The sequence below is a fragment of the Cydia strobilella genome, chromosome Z, assembly GCF_947568885.1.
Source record: "Cydia strobilella chromosome Z, ilCydStro3.1, whole genome shotgun sequence".
NCBI classification, from domain to species: Eukaryota; Metazoa; Arthropoda; class Insecta; order Lepidoptera; family Tortricidae; genus Cydia; species Cydia strobilella.
Window position 1 is genome coordinate 34642429 of NC_086068.1, and position 17111 is coordinate 34659539.

Genomic DNA, 17111 nt, shown 5'->3' on the forward strand with positions numbered 1-17111 from the left:
ATTGAATTCAATTTTGTGAATGTTTCCCATGTGTAAACTCTTTAGTGCAATTCTTGAATACTATTATAGAAAAACACAATAGGGGGTATTACTGCAATGTTCTGCCACCAGAGTGCAGCACTAGGTTGTTTAGTAAACCATAGAGTAACTTATACATACTGTGCCTTTTACAGTTTTTTGACAAGTTTTCAGAGATAACAAAATATTATGACATTGATGCACCAAGGCGGTTTGTTTACAGAGAACCTACCGGGAAACGCGAATCCGAAACTTCGCTATGCCTGTTTATCGCTCGAATATGCAAGAGTAACAGAGATGTTAGATAACGAAATTTCGATTTTCTTGTTTTACGATTGTGGTATTGGCGCCACCTGCGCATAGTTTCGCGTAATATTCCCTATTGCCGATTCTCGTACAAGAAACTTGCATAATCTAAATGGGCCTTATTTTTATTCAAACTAGTCCTACTAAACTATTAGTAGGAGATACGTTATGGTCGACCTTCACCGAGAGGTCTGACCTGACGGATGAAACTTATACGTTATGAAAAATAATATGTCGTTGAACATAAATAAATAGGGTTGCCTAAAGAAATATGGTCAAGGATATTTTAATACATTTTTTAAAATATTTTTTTTTTCTTTAAACTTCACCGACTTGTCTGACGAACGAAATAAGTTCCAATGGAAAGTATACAACTTGTACAACATGAATCAATTAGGTTGCCTATCTTTTTACGCTCACTATTATGTGGTTGCCGTGTTTAAACAGGTGAGTTTTTATCGATAACTGCAATCATCTTTCTGACGCTTGAGTTTTACATATACCAAAATGATGGTAATTTTATTGCGAATACAGTGCTATAGGGTTGCCTGTGAAAATCCGGTCACAAATAAGGGTTGCCAGGCTTTTAAATAGGAAGAAAGACTTTTAGCGATAACTCAAAAACGGCTTAACTGATCACGATTGTTTTAACTTGTGATGGGGTCACGTTCGCCGGGGCGGGCGTGGCCTCATACACCTCCCTTGTTCCAGACGGGAGCAAGGGTTTCCTAGTTAGCTCAGAGGAGAGAGAGGATGCAGAGTGAGACAAGGAAACACAGGTTTAATGCTGTAATACAAATCGGCGGGCTTTTATGCCGGTTTATTATAAATTAAGATTCCTTAGGTCTAGGTATCCTAAACTAGGTACGACGCGGGGTGGCTTCTACTTATCGCAACGGTACGGCGCGGACCCTAAGCTACTCGCGGATTCGGGAACGGTATCCCCTAAGGGTGAAGGGGATGGCGAGACGGGAAGGATATGCGAATCGGGGGGGAGCGCCTAGGGTGCCTACGCGTCTAAAACACGCCGGCTCTGACCAGGGCGATAGGGAGTATCGAGGGTGCCTACGCGTCTAAAACACGCCGGCTCGGACCAAGATACAGGGTAGGACGGGTTACGTAATCCAGGTGCCTACGCGTCTGAAAACACGCCGGCTCTGACTGGGCTACGGGAATCAGGAAGGGTCGGAGGGGAACCGGGTGCCTACGCGTCTGAAAACACGCCGGCTCGACCGGGAGATCAGCTGTCCTCACTGCGGAAGGCCGTGAGCCCAACTGACGCTGTTGTATGGGCTCGCGCCGCTTTTATACGCTCGGCCTGGCGCGCGACGGGTGGGGCGAGTGGGCTGGCACTCGATCGGTGGCCGCGGCTCGATAGGTAGCTCCGCTGTCTGTCACGTGGCCGTTGCATGATGTTGTAATGCGCGGCTAGGCGCGCCATTACAGTCCCGTCACCCGTCTGGAGATTTTTACCTATGGGGAAAAATCACCGTTAGAATATGCTGGCTGAAAGACGATACCATTTCTTTTTTTTTTTTTTTTTTTTTTTTCTTATTATTATTCTTTTTTATTTACTGGATGCTATTATGTTTATCTCATTTTTGTATTTATTCTAAGTATTCGTCTTCCTATTTGCAACACGTTTATTTATTTTGAGCCTACGTTCTCTGTTTGACCCGCGTCTTGTTTTTTTTAAAAGTTATTTATTGTAAATATATTGCTATTCTATTATACTATTCCCACTATATTGTTGTTCACTTGACTTAATGTTACCCATGCACTTCACTGTTATGTACTTACTTGGTCTGTAACCTATTCTTTCTATGTGCTTGTATCATTCTATTCTATTTATTCACTATGTCGCGGGTTTATTTATGTTTATATTAAGTATCTATTGCGGTTTACTGGTCACACTTGATTGCACGGTAATTATTCTTCATTTTATTACTTTACTTTATTTAAACAATAGGTTTTCTTTTTTACACATTTTTTTTTTATGCTTCTACGGTACTTAAATCTGCTGACGGTTTTTTTTTTTACTACGCTTTATTACGGTTTTTTTTTACTACACTATTTGGTTTTCTTATTACTGTACTTTAATATAATCACTGTTATATTTTTATATTATTTCACTTCACACATTTTTTTTTATTTAGTCTTCTTTTCCCCCCTTTTTTCTTTTGCTGTGACGTTCGTAGGGCGGGTGCGCCTGCCGCGTTCGCGGCCTTCTCGTATGGCCGTGTTGTTGGCCGCCGTTCGTCTTTCTGCCCGCCCTGCGCGTCCTTTTCTTGTTTCCGCCCTCCGTGTCTGGTCTCGAGGACGGTGCCGGTGCCAGGGGGCTGGCGATCTGTAACTTACTTTTTGGTATCCATCCTATATCTATTTTTCTTCTATTAAATTGACGTTTAAGGGTCCCATGTTCCATTTCTGAAGTCGGTTCGTGTCCGCGCTGCGTGGTTTCTGTTTTTCTAATTTTCTTCTTCCGGTTGTATTTTATCGCTGGACTCTGTGTGTGTTGTGTAAGGTTCGCTTTTGCTTGTCGGCGCGTGACTCGGTTTTCGGTGTATTTACCTTTTTCTGATATCTGGTCAATCTTACCGAAATCTACCTGTGGTAGCGGGTACGCATCTTCTTCGGTTATATGGATAACCTCACGGCAATATGCACGGAATCGGTACTGACCTGACGGTTTTTCTACTGGTACCACGGGGAAACTATGTGGGCTGTGTGACCTCTCGATCACGCCCTGTTGAAGCATGTCGCTCACATGCTTGTCGGTTATTTTTTGCTGTTTCGGATTTCGTGGATTACTTTGTTTTATAGGTTCTGTGTGCTTTAATTTTATTCTATGTTGTACCTTTGTGAGCGGTGTGGTTGGCTGCTGTTGACTGGATTCGGCGGTTGTGCTATCCTGGTTTTCTTCTGGAGTGTCTACTTTTTCCTTGTCTTCTCCGTTTTCCTTATTTTTTCTCTGGATATTCTTTTCATCGGGGTCTTCTTCGTCTTGGCTCTCTCCTGGCCATTTTATTGACATTCCAAGTCGTTTCAGGACGTCCATTCCTATTATAATGTCCGTCGCTGACGGCAGCACCCTCAGCCAGTGTCTGATTTTTACCTCTTTGACTTCTATATCGACCAACAGGTTGTTGTGGGTTTGTGTCCTGGTCCCATTCGCTAGTATTACTTCTCTTGTTTTTACCTTATTCTGGTACGCGATGTTCTTACATTCATTATATACTTGCTGGTTGATGTACGAGTTGGTGGATCCTGTGTCTATTACGCCTCGGTATCTTCTTCCCATTATGTGCAAATCGGTGTATATGCGGTTGTCGCTCGCCTGTGGGCTATCGGCTGCTCCTAGCTTTTCCTGCCCTATCCAGGTTGGTTTCTTGCAGCATGTCCTGCTTAACACTCCCAGTTTTCCACACTGGCTACAAAATACTTGGCGCCTGCCTCTGCAGGCGTCTGCGTTATGTCCCGGTTTCCCACAGGACCAGCAGCTGGTCTTGGGGTCGTACTTCGGATGCACTGTGTGGCTCGTACTCTCTCTCGGTTCGGGTTTCGGTTTCTGGTTTTTGTGGCGTCGGTCGTCCCTACCTTGGGTCGTTTGTTCGCTGCTTGCTTATTTGTCCTCCCTCCATTTGCTGTCGTCGCTGGCGTCTCGCCACGCTCCTGACGACGTCGTTGCACCGTACGTGGGTGTCCTTATATTTTCATACTCGGTTCCTAATTTCAATAGTTCTGGTAAGGTCTTATAGTCTTGCCTTTTGATGTATAGCTTGTAGCTATGTAACATATTCTCGTGAATGCGGTGTAGCTTCGCTGCTTCGTCGAGACTTCCGTACCTGCGCATCAGCGTCAGAATGTCTGTGACGTAGTCGGTAAACCTCTCCTGGTCTCCTTGCTTTCTAGTGACAATTCTGGCTATGAGATCCTCTTCATAATTGGCCGGGTAGTAGTACAGCTTAAATGTTTGCAGGAATTGATTCCAATTGGTCCACGAGTCTACGTAATTTCTGTACCAGAGCAGTGCCCTACCTTTTAAGATGCGTGGTAATGCTGCTAATATATCTTCCTTCTTAATCTTGCTCGCCTTGATGAGTTCTTCCAACCTTTCTATGAACTCGACGGCGTCGTCTGTGGTCTCAAATGAGAGGTTCCATTCTTTTATTAATTTTGTTATTACCTTTGCATTGTTTTCCGCCATTTCTCCCGCTTCTTCCTCTTTCAGGATCTCCACCAAGCCCTTACGTATCTCCTCTACGGTTAAGTCTTCGGTCGGTACGCCACGTTTTGTGGCTTCTTGTACTAATTCGGGTTTTTTCAGTCGGTATATCCAACTTGTAGGCATTTCTAATACCTACCGGTAAGCAGCGGTTGTACGGTGCACGGTTGTCCGTGCGGGGTTTTTTTTTTACTTTATTACTTGGATGGAGCGTGGGGGCTCCTGGTGTACCTCTGTGCGGGCTAGGTGTACTCTACGGGTGGGCGGGATGCGACAGTCCCAGTTGCCTCGGTGCGGTGATGCTACGTGTAGCGGCTGTATGGAATATATGAGTACACGGGGCGGTATATGTTAAATATTTATTTATTTATTTATTCTGTCCTCTCTCGAGCAATGGTTCCTTCCAGGATACCTTATGGACTCCTACGTGAGTTTTTTCGTTGGGCGCCAGATGTGATGGGGTCACGTTCGCCGGGGCGGGCGTGGCCTCATACACCTCCCTTGTTCCAGACGGGAGCAAGGGTTTCCTAGTTAGCTCAGAGGAGAGAGAGGATGCAGAGTGAGACAAGGAAACACAGGTTTAATGCTGTAATACAAATCGGCGGGCTTTTATGCCGGTTTATTATAAATTAAGATTCCTTAGGTCTAGGTATCCTAAACTAGGTACGACGCGGGGTGGCTTCTACTTATCGCAACGGTACGGCGCGGACCCTAAGCTACTCGCGGATTCGGGAACGGTATCCCCTAAGGGTGAAGGGGATGGCGAGACGGGAAGGATATGCGAATCGGGGGGGAGCGCCTAGGGTGCCTACGCGTCTAAAACACGCCGGCTCTGACCAGGGCGATAGGGAGTATCGAGGGTGCCTACGCGTCTAAAACACGCCGGCTCGGACCAAGATACAGGGTAGGACGGGTTACGTAATCCAGGTGCCTACGCGTCTGAAAACACGCCGGCTCTGACTGGGCTACGGGAATCAGGAAGGGTCGGAGGGGAACCGGGTGCCTACGCGTCTGAAAACACGCCGGCTCGACCGGGAGATCAGCTGTCCTCACTGCGGAAGGCCGTGAGCCCAACTGACGCTGTTGTATGGGCGCGCGCCGCTTTTATACGCTCGGCCTGGCGCGCGACGGGTGGGGCGAGTGGGCTGGCACTCGATCGGTGGCCGCGGCTCGATAGGTAGCTCCGCTGTCTGTCACGTGGCCGTTGCATGATGTTGTAATGCGCGGCTAGGCGCGCCATTACAAACTTTTTTAAATGTGTTTATTAAGCATTATTTTTGTGATTTTTTTCATATTTTTTGGATCGATGGTGCAAAAGTGAGAAAAAAAAACCCTTTTTTTTTCTTTCAAAATAATTATTTCCGAAATGATTCACTTTATCAAAACATTTTGTTTTAAGACGCCTTTTTATGAAAAACCTATCTAACGACACCCCACACTATAGGGTTGAAACGATAAAAAAATATTCACTATCAAAATAGTTATTTGTTATACAAGGGTGAAAAGTTGTATTTTACCCGCGAGTGTGGAATTGAAACACGAGAAGTAAAATACATTTGCACCCGTGTGTAACACAAAACTTTTCACCTCACTATAGCGAGGAAAGTGCAACATCCACAGGCGTTAGATCATCTTCATTACTGGAATCACTCATTTTTTTACGATATTATAACAAAAAACTGGAAATTCTGTATTTTTACGTGAGAAGTTTTAAAGTAAAAATTTTGTTGACAATGTTGACATTTCTGACGTATGAAATGTCAATGATGCGTTTTGAAATTGCATCGACTCAACTTGTGAGTTCAGAATTATATTTAACATAATTATTAGAAAAAAACCGTTTCTTATGGAATTTTAAGGTTTATGACTTAAAACCATTAAATAAAGCTAAATTTGGTATTTTTTATTAAATTCTCAAACCATTTATTTAATGATAATTAATATCGAACAAACAATTATTATGAGCGTTTTACGTTTTACGTTTTGTTATCTGTCAAAAGCTACTTAAACACGCTCCATCCAAGGTCAAATTACTTTCCCCACTAGTGGATAAAATGCGTTTTTCCCCGCTTAATTTAAAGGATAAAAGACGGCTTTCCGAGCTAGTGAGGGGAAAAATTATTTTATAAAACCCATATTTTTGTTTTATATATCCAACGACATCATAGGGTTCTGTATTCGCATTAAATTACCATCATTTTGATATATAATTCAAGCGTCAGGCAGATGAGTGCAATCGATAAAAACTCACCTGTTTAAACACGGCAACCTCATAATAGTGACCGGAAAAAGATAGGCAACCTAATTGATTCATGTTGTACAAGTTGTAAATTTCCATGGGAACTTATTTCGTTAGTGGTGAAGTCCGGATCCGGCCTTTACCACTGGAGGGCTTCGTCACTTTTTCTTTATTATATGACATCTATTACAGTTTATAATTGCGATAATTATTTACATTAACAGTGGAAGCAGAAGGTGTTCTCCGGCCAGTTCGCAGCTACAAAGGAATTTACTTGCCCTCAATTACCAACAGTTTTACAGTACGTAATCTGACCAAAAATTTGCATTTTTAATACATATACCATACCATACTGTTCAGCGACTTTTAACAATAACTTATGTTTTGATTTTTAGTACACTTTATGTTTAAGGCGTGACAAGCAACGTCAATATGGCGTATATTGAAGATAATATCCGCCACCTGGGGACGCGTTCTCTAGAGTGGAGGGGGGGGGGGGGCTCCTCCGAAAATATTTTAATTAAATACAGTAGAGTCCGGCTAGTACGACTTGGAATATAACAATTAACAACCAAGGTTGGTTATAGCGACGTGAGTAGGTATAGCTACTTGTTTGGTTCCAGTATGAGCTACTAATGTATGAAAGTACAACCGTTTATTACGACTCCGTTTATAACACCGGAAACTTACACAAAATCCATCCGTCAAGTCCGGTTACAACGACGAGCGACGTAGTTTTTACAAATAAATTGTTGGTAAGAAGCATATTGACTTTTCGTAATCTTGCAAGATAAATAAAACCCACTTCCCATTATTTAATTGAGTTTAAACTTCACATACATAATTGTGTAAGCTGGGTGACAATGCAATATTTTGGACGGTCACCCACTTCTAATGATGGACACAGGAGATGGCCATAGGAACTGTGTGATAAAACAACGCAATCTAATTGCGTTTGGCTTAATGAGTATAAGTTGCGTGATGAAACAAAAGTACATAGCCAACGATAAAGGATTGTATTAAAATTGAAAATTTTGGCAGAAAACTTATTGATTGCCGATGTACGATTGTCACATCTTTATTAGATCCCCAAGAATTATGACTTTTTATTTTACGGGATTCGAGTAATTTACGGGTATGAGTGAGTACGCGTACAAAAGTGGCTTATTCCAAACACAAGTCTCTCCAAAAAGTCGTAATACTTACGTAAATATAAATATTTTAATTGTAATGTATTTTTTTTTCTTTGATGGTCGCATAAGTATTAATAAATAAAAAATGATGTAATTATTTTCATTAAAAAAATATTAAAATTGGCCGTTCGTTTAGTTCGAGGTCCGGTTATTACGACGTAATATAAGCGGTCCCTTGGGCGTCGTTATAACCGAACTCTACTGTAATGTATAAATAACAAATAAAAACAACACACAAATAAATATATGTTGGTTGTAAGACTAAAATGCCCTTAGTTTGAGCTTGTTAGAATTGATTATTTAATTACTTTTTGACTCGCGCTACGAGCAAGGCTTGGCTTATATCTTATACGTATATGTACAACATAGAATCTCAATATATATTACTTGCCCCCAATTACTATTAGTTTTGCAGTACGTAATCTGACGAAAATGTGCATTATAGTTTATATATGTGTATAGTGTATATATTAAGACTACCTACCTACCTACTACCTACTAACTTACCTTCCATACATTAAATGACCGTGCATTATAAATTATAATTAATATTTTTTAGCACGAGGGCGTAGAGCTCTCCTACCAACGATACTCGAGAAGACAACGGCAGAAGTCCTTAATCATGGTCAACGTTGTCGACTTTCTTCTCAAAGTAAGTAAATATGAACCAAAAGTTTAGTTGTGGAGCTCTACTTAATTTTATTTAAATTGTAGTTCCGTACCAAAAAGGCACAAAAGGAACCCTTATGCACCGACTCTGTCCGTCTGTCTGTCTGTCACATTGCTAAATATCTCCAGAACTACTGAAGCTATCGATTTCAAATTTGGAACATTTATGAACAACGCTAACCCAAACACATTGGAAATGTATTTTTTTTTATTAATTATGAGAAATGCCCAATATAAAGAGGGGGCAAAATTTCAAAGTCTAGTTACTAGGTCGAGTGGGATAAAAGAGCACGAATTGAACATAACAAACATTTTTTTAGTTATATTTGTTTTTCATAGAAATAAAAAATGAAGGAAAATGTGAAAAAAATACCAGCCACCCCCCCCCCCCTCCCCCAATATCTCCGAAATTTCCCAACGAAAAAAATTTTTTTTTACACAACATTATCATAAATATTACAGGAAAAACATAATCACACCTCTATCATGAATTTTTTTTAATTATCATAAATCATTTTCTAATTTAATTTGCAATTTAAACCCATTTACGGGTGTATGTTATACATAAAATGTCTATGAGATTACACTAAAAACACCTTCTTTCAAATACAAAACAAAAATTGTAAAAATCGGTTCACATGATAAGGAATTATCCCAGAAAAACCAACATACATACAGGTCGCGCAAATTAGTTAGCCAATTTGCCGATAGATGGCGCTGTACACAATTACGCATAGTATACTAAACTTCTGGTCAAAAGTCTTGCGGGATTCTATTTACATGAGAAAATTGAAAGTTTGTACGGAACCCTCGGTGCGCGAGTTAAACGAACTCGCACTTGACCGGTTATTAAAATAAATTACACTTGCAATTTGCACTAATAATAATTTGCACTTTCGCCCGTACCAAATGGTCCTGGTACCAAGACATCTGAAGACAGTTTGACAGTTAAGCGATGGTATCGCAATGTGAAAACCATTGTTTGTAAAACATTACTTAAACCACCATTAAAGTTCGTAGATTTCAAACAGTCCCCTTTCGGTACCACCATTTATAACCACTCACATTCAAACAATAAAAATTTGTATTTGTATTTAAAATTAAAATTTCCTCCGAAACAAGGAATCTGGAAACACCATTTGGTAATAACTTTGGATATACCAAGGAATCTCCAGTTAGCGTTTTTACTCATGTTCAACATCCGCACTAGCACAATCGGATTAAGTCTAACCTTGAAATCCTTCCAAAGTTACGAAATTTGGTATGTATGTTAATTAAAGGTCTCTTTCATGTCCACACTATTTGACATTTGGGGACCTCGAGGAATCGCAGCCATCTTGGAAAATGTGTACCATTCTGGAGAAATTTGCGTTTTACTCTAAATATACGTTCTCTATGAAAATATGGTGTAAGGCAACATTAAAGCTTATTAAATTCTACACACAAAAGTCCTAGATATCTTTGCGGAAAAAATACATTTTGTTATAGAAAATAATAGCTGAATTCAGATTTAGCGCTTTTACACTTTCAGGGGATATTCTCTTAATATGAAACTTGGAGGAATGTGAATTCCACTTTTGTCTATACATTTGTACACGTTCTACCCCAATATCAACATTTTACTCGACTGCGACTTAAACAGAAAGTAGGGTTATGGGTTTAAATACTGAAAATCAGTAGGTACACCCTGTAGGTCAGGATACTGGACGGATTTTTTAAATGACATATCGGTAGATTCCTTTTGCCCTTCACAACCTGTTTACACTTGTTTTATTAAAGAAAAATGAATACAGCCGCCTTGAGAGGACGCCGAATATTAAATCTTTTATCTTTATCTTTGTTTGCGTGTCATAAAATTGGAGCTTCGGGGACCACGGGGATCAAACGCCATTTTGAAAAGTATGTCTTTTTGGTTTTTCTGTTTTTCTCGGAATATCTGGATTTAATGTGAATACTGTGTACGGCGAAACGAAAGCTTATATTTCTAGAAGAAAGCTCCGTTTTAGGGACATGGTGTTTTATACCTTTTTTGTGTAGAACTTAATAAGCTATTGTTTCGCCGTACACAGTATTCACATTAAACCCAGATATTCGAGTAAAAACAGAAAAACCAAAAAAGACTTATACTTTTCAAGATGGCGTTTGATCCCCGTGGTCCCCGAAGCTCCAATTTTATAACACGCAAACAGGGATCCCTGAAATTATAGGTGTCAAATTTCATTACTGTCACTATTGTTTAAACCCCATTTAAGACCTAAAATCTGTTTTTGCAGTCACATTTTAAGTCCTAAACATTTTTTCTCCATTTATTTTAGTAAACTTGTATTGCATAGCACTCGTGTACCAATTATGGATCTACTGATGTATATTTTATTGAAATCCACTCAATAGTTTAGGCGCTAGGAGTAAAAATATGATTTAATATTCGGCGTCCTCTCAAGGCGGCTGTATTGATTTTTCTTTAATAAAACAAGTGTATACAGGTTGTGAAGGGCAAGAGGAATCTACCGATATGTCATTAAAAAAAATCCATCCAGTATCCTGACCTACAGGTTGTACTGATTTTCAATATTTAAACCCATAACCCTACTTTCTGTTTAAGTCGCAGTCGAGTAAAATGTTGATATTGGGGTAGAACGTATACAAATGTACAGACAAAAGTGGAATTCATATTCCTCCAAGTTTCATATTAAGAGAATATCCCCTAAAAGGGTATATGCGCTAAATCTGGATTCAGCTATTATTTTCTATAACAAGATGTATTTTTTCCGCAAAGATATCTAGGACTTTTTTGTGTACAATTTAATAAGCTTTAATGTTGCTTTACACCATATTTTCATAGAGAACGTATATTTAGAGTAAAACGCAAATTTCTCCAGGATGGTACACATTTTCCAAGATGGCTGCGATTCCTCGAGGTCCCCAAATGTCAAATAGTGTGGACATGAAAAAGAGACCTTTAATTAACATACATACCAAATTTCATAACTTTGGAAGGATTTCGAGGTTAGACTTAATCCGATTGTGCTACATCCTGTAAGTATAGTAATGCATGTGCAAATCAAATACCTATAATACAATGAAATTATCTTTACTGGTATATGAATTTAAATAATGATCAATTATTGCATATGTGTATTTTTATATTTATTTTCAGATTAGCTTATCCGTCATATATCTCGCAACACATTCAAAAACAGAAGCAAGTAAGTGAAGTACCCTACATACGCCAGGACCGTACAGACCTACTTATTGCTTTTATTAACAGACTTATTAACTTTTTATTAACGTCTGCTCGTTTGCCTCCTATATCATAAAAAAAAACTTCCAAATCCCAAAAGAGGAGGTTCTCAATTCGGTTGTTTTTTTCCGTCATTTCAATTCAATTCAATACTTTATTCATAAAATACAATTTTACAAGTCAGGTACATGCTAAATACTTAGTTTTAAGTCTTATTAATTGACCGAAGCGTAGCGAAGGTCTACGGTTTGACTCGGGCATTTTGCTTTTGTATGTCCGGATGTTCTTCTCTACAGGTCGCAATTCTCAACCGATTCTCGTGAAATTTTGTGACCAAATTTTATGGTTAAATAGAATTATTTTGGCGATCCGGTTTTTGGAAATTTTTCAAAATGGCGGAGTTGTGATTGCTCGCGCCTAAACAAATAGTCGTATCGATATCATAACAATATTTTCTTTTTGAAATATGTTTACAGATTAAATGTCGAAAAATGCAGAAACTTTGCATTGCTGGTTTTGGCGGTATTTAGATATTTAGTTTTTAGTCGAGAATGAGTAGCTGAATTTCGTCAGCTTGGGTAAGCACTATACTGGCGTGTTTTGCAAACATTCGCTTTTTTCGTTTGCACCGGGTTGTCCCTGGTTCAATCCCCAGTAATTGTATGCTGCTACATAACTTTTTGTATTTTACACTTCAAATTCGTATTGTTTTTTTATTTGTTTTTTATTTTTCTATTTTGAAATTGATTGATCAAGTGCGGGCTAAGCGTATTCGTTTCATTTTTACAAGCTTTTATTTAACTAGCCCTAAAAAATATGTTTTTTTTTGTTTTTTTAATTTTCTAGTGTTCTAAACGGCGGAGCCATAAGCCATTACGTGCTGCTGACATGCTGGTTTTGCGCTAGAAATGACGCATTCGGAGCTAAAATGACCCCTATTTGAAGTGTTTATTTAATAATTACTCATCAGTCCATTAACCGATTTTGATACAATTGAGTACATTTGATAGATCTTTTTCAATTTTAATGAAATATTATAAAAATAGAATACGCGGTCTTATAAAAAGCTGGAAAAAACTTAAAATGTGGCATTTTTACAGAAATTTCACGAACCTTTGTTTTTTTCACGAAAATTTGTTTGAAGCCAGCTGTGCGAAAATTAAGGCATAAAACGCTCAAATGCGCTCATACCTACAGGCTTTACAATATAGGGTCGGGTAAAACCGATATTAAAGCGCACGAAACGCGCTTTTTATACATGGCTCCTTTTATATTGTAAAGATTACATAGAGGGGGCCTGCGGCGCCCTTTAATACACTGTAAGGTCGGGCTTAGCCCGACATTCAAGCGTGCGAAGCGCGCTCTAACACACAGGCTTTACACTGTAGGGTCGGGCGAATTCAAGCGCACTCGCTTTCACACACAGGCTTTACACTGTCGGGCTAAGTCCGACATTCAACGCCTTACACAAAGGGCACCTGCGGCACCTTTTACACTGTAAATATTACGTACAGGGCCGCCTGCGGCGCCTTTATCTCTTACCTACAAACTTTTTACTGTAGGGTAGGGCAAAGCCCAACATTCAAGTCTTACATACAGGGCGCCTGCTTTACGCTTACGCTTTATGAGGTCCCTATGCGGTCTTCGCAATAATTTCCACGCCACGTTTCACATCAACTATTGCGACTGTATCCCTGATACAGCCTATCACCATGTTTTTTTGATGCCAATCGATCCCATTTCTATCCACGATCAAAAGCTTGTATGGTACCAAAAATACTTCCGCCTAGAAAAGCCACAAATCGAGGATACAGTTTGTATGAAAATGAAAACTTTTATTTTTCACATGCTATTTTTTATGCCAATCGATTCCATTCCTATCCAAGCTACAATTATTTTTAAAGCGAAATTTACAAACCTAGAATATATTATGCTGAAGCGATCAACATCAAAATCAGTGATTTGTTAAGATTTAGTTAGTGGACACCGTTTTCTCCCAAAATGGAAATTGTGTGAAAAAAGTACCTATTGTCTCTAGCTATTCTACCCTCTTTAAACGTAACAGGACTGATTGGCGAGATAGAAAAATGTGAATAAAATTTCACGTTTTCTCCATATAGTAAACTAGCTTTTGCCCGCGACTTCGTCTGCGTGGTCTTAGTAACCGCAGCTAGAGTAAGAATAGCGCCTGGAAAAATTCTCTCAGCAATCTAAATTTAAGCATAATATGCACACAAATTAGCAGGCACTTCGTTAATTATCTCAATTCCACCCCGCTTTTTACTTTCTTAAGGGATGATTTTCGGGATAAAAACTGGACTCAACCTGTCTCTATGCCAAATTTCATCTAAATCGATTCAGCGGTTTAAGCGTGAAGAGGGAACACGCAGACAGAAAGACAGACAGACAGACAGACTTTCGCATTTATAATATTAGTATGGAAGTATGGAATAGTATGGATATGGATGAAAACTTTTATTACCTACTCAAAAATGTGACTCGCGCGCCAACAGCACTAAGCAATCTTTTTTTTTGTTAACGAAGTGGGCGAGTGCTGTTACGCACCGTCCCCCCGGCCGCGAGAAGGCCATTGATGGGGGGGTGTGTGGGACTCGCCGCTCCTGTCCCCTCTCAACTGGCGAGAGGGGAGGGAGAACCTGGCCCTACCCACTAAACCCACTCCGGCGTTTCGTATCCTCTCTGCCGTTTGTGAGGGCACCATGGGATCGATTACACTCTACCATGGCGCTCCCCGGCAGCCCCGGCTTGGCGCCAGGACACCCGCACAGTGGGGGGGGGGGGGATCAGAAACGCTGGATCCCCCCCCGACGACGTATGTGGAGCCGTGCAATGCGGGTCTCGCACCCGCTGGCCCCACTAGGGGTCGAGGCGAACATACGCTCTTCGCCCTCGACCCCGCCGCCTGCGTCGGTGAGGCAGCGCGTCTGGATCTGCTTCGCCCCCTCTCCGCCTCCTCCTTCTGCAACATGACTTGTTCGCAGAAGGAGGCCACTGCTTCCCAATTCCTATCGCTGCTCAGCATCGCCGCTATGATGCTGTGCAGCGACAGGTCCACCACCCCTGTTGCCGCCCTGAGGGCAGCTCTTTCCACGGCCCAGCGATTGCACTCTTTCAGAGTGTGCTGGGCCGTGTCGTCAGCACTAAGCAATCTAAGCATAGAAGCGTTTTTGTAGTTATCGGTAAAAGAATTCGCGACACTCAATTGATAATAAGAATAACATATTTACGCTTAAAATAACTCGAAAGAGAACGTTCTGATCTGATTTTTTTTTTCAAAACTGAGATTACGGATGCCACGAGCACATTAATGAACACGAAACTACACAAAAATTAATGTCTGAAAATATCAGTTAGTTAAAAGTGCCTTGTCAAAGTCTCAATCGTTGCTCAAACAAGAATTTAAATTTAATTTCTGATCTTTTTTAACAATATACATTCCATCCGCTGCGCTCTCTGGGTTACTTTACTGTAACATTACGAATCTACTGACATTTGTGTTTAAGTACGTATGTGTATGTGAATGCAAGATATTACTATATTTTGCAGTCTTTACACAATTTTGATGAAGTGTGACATCTCTACTGTTGAGTGTAAATATATTTCGATTTAGACGTCATATTTTTGTTGCATATGCGTAAATATCAACACGTCTTAGAAAATGTTTGAGTTTTGGAAACGATGGTGATAATTCGCAAATTGTGCACAATCACGCCACCTTTTGGTGGTTAGTCGTCGGCAGGACAGCCCTAGACACATCCATCTTAAGCTATGCTCGCGAGGTCTACAGCTCACAGAGCCACTAGTTATATAGATATTTACATAGTTCAAGGGGCAAGGCTGAGCCAGCGAACCAGTTGTTTTTTTTTCAATACTTAATAATAATAAGTTTTACCCATTTAGTACAGTGCTAGGTCTCGTAAAAGGCATCGACTGTGTAGTATGCATCAGACGCTAATTTAGATTTGAGTTTTTTATAAAAACATAGGTCGCTAGTTATTTGTTTCAGCTCTAGCGGGATTTTGTTATAAACTTTAGGTCCTACCGTATGTATACACTTTCTAGACTTGGCAAGTCGCGTTTTAGGTGGATTAAGGTCAATAGGCCTTCTAGAACTCGCACCTCGGGCGTTGCCACGAGTCGGAAACTGTTTTAAGTTGCGTCTAACGTATTTCGCCACTTCGAAAATGTATAGACACGGTAGGGTAAGAATTCCTGTCTGTTTAAACAGTTCCTGCGCTGGATGATCCCATGAGACCCCAGATATGCACCGAATCGCTCGTTTTTGAAGTTTAAATGGTCTTAGTCGGTCCGCCGCATCGCCCCATAGGTCGATTCCGTATGTTAATATTGAATGAAAGTAGCCGTAATAAGCTTCCTTGACATTACTGAGATTTAGACTGGGCCGAAGTCTGCCCAAGGCGAAGCAAGCGGTCACATAGCTGATCAATATGCGGACTCCACGTTAGCCCGGAGTCTATTATCAGACCTAGGTATTTTACTTGGTCAACCTGAGGAACGGGTTGGCCGTTGCAGCTTATATGTAAATCGTGCGCTCTTTTACCTCGCAAGCAGAAACGAATTATGTTAGTTTTTCAACGTTCAATATCCTTTCTGGACCGATTTTGAAAAATATTGTTTGATTGTATGTATATGCCACAGACCACGTATTTTTCTAGACGTAGCATACTTGCGCTACCCCCTCTGCCACGCATACGGTAGAATTACTCGATTTTCGAGTCACGCCTATTTATGCTATGAAAAATGCATTATAGGATATTTAACTACTAGTCAAATCAGTTTATTTTTTCGAACTGTCAAACCGATTTTGCTACTATGGAATTTATATGAAACGCTAGCATGTGACGTCACAATCAAACTACCTACTCTTTATAGTTTCATACGGGTTTTAAAATAGAATTTGTGTCCAAAAATATCTGCAGTCTACGTTTCTCTATTAATCTTCTGGTGCTTTGTTTCATGCATGGTGTAAAATAATTTATTTTAAATACAGAAAAATAACCTATTGTCGTGGACTGTGTGAACGGATGTTTAGGTGGATGAGTATGTGTATGGGTGTATGAATGTAGTGGGTGAATTGGTGCATGGGTGAATGGGTGTTTTGGTGAATGGGTATATGGGTGAATGCGTTAATGTTTTTCCTTCCCTATACATATGTATTTTTTACTGCTGAGGTGAAAA

General features: G+C 40.2%; 2 protein-coding genes across 2 annotated transcripts in view; both read left to right on the forward strand.

Annotated features, from left to right (window-relative positions):
• Nucleotides 1–17111, forward strand: part of LOC134754273 (exonuclease 3'-5' domain-containing protein 2) — a 446643-nt gene that overhangs the window by 388249 nt on the left and 41283 nt on the right. The window lies entirely within an intron of this gene.
• LOC134754470 (adenylyl cyclase 78C-like) overlaps nt 7013–17111 on the forward strand; it is a 79076-nt gene continuing 68977 nt past the window's right edge. Inside the window, exons 1-3 of the mRNA XM_063690803.1 lie at nt 7013–7089; nt 8541–8633; nt 16173–16190. Of these exons, the coding sequence (XP_063546873.1) occupies nt 8604–8633; nt 16173–16190 (48 nt within the window). The 5' untranslated portion in view covers nt 7013–7089; nt 8541–8603. The remainder of the gene's footprint in view (nt 7090–8540; nt 8634–16172; nt 16191–17111) is intronic.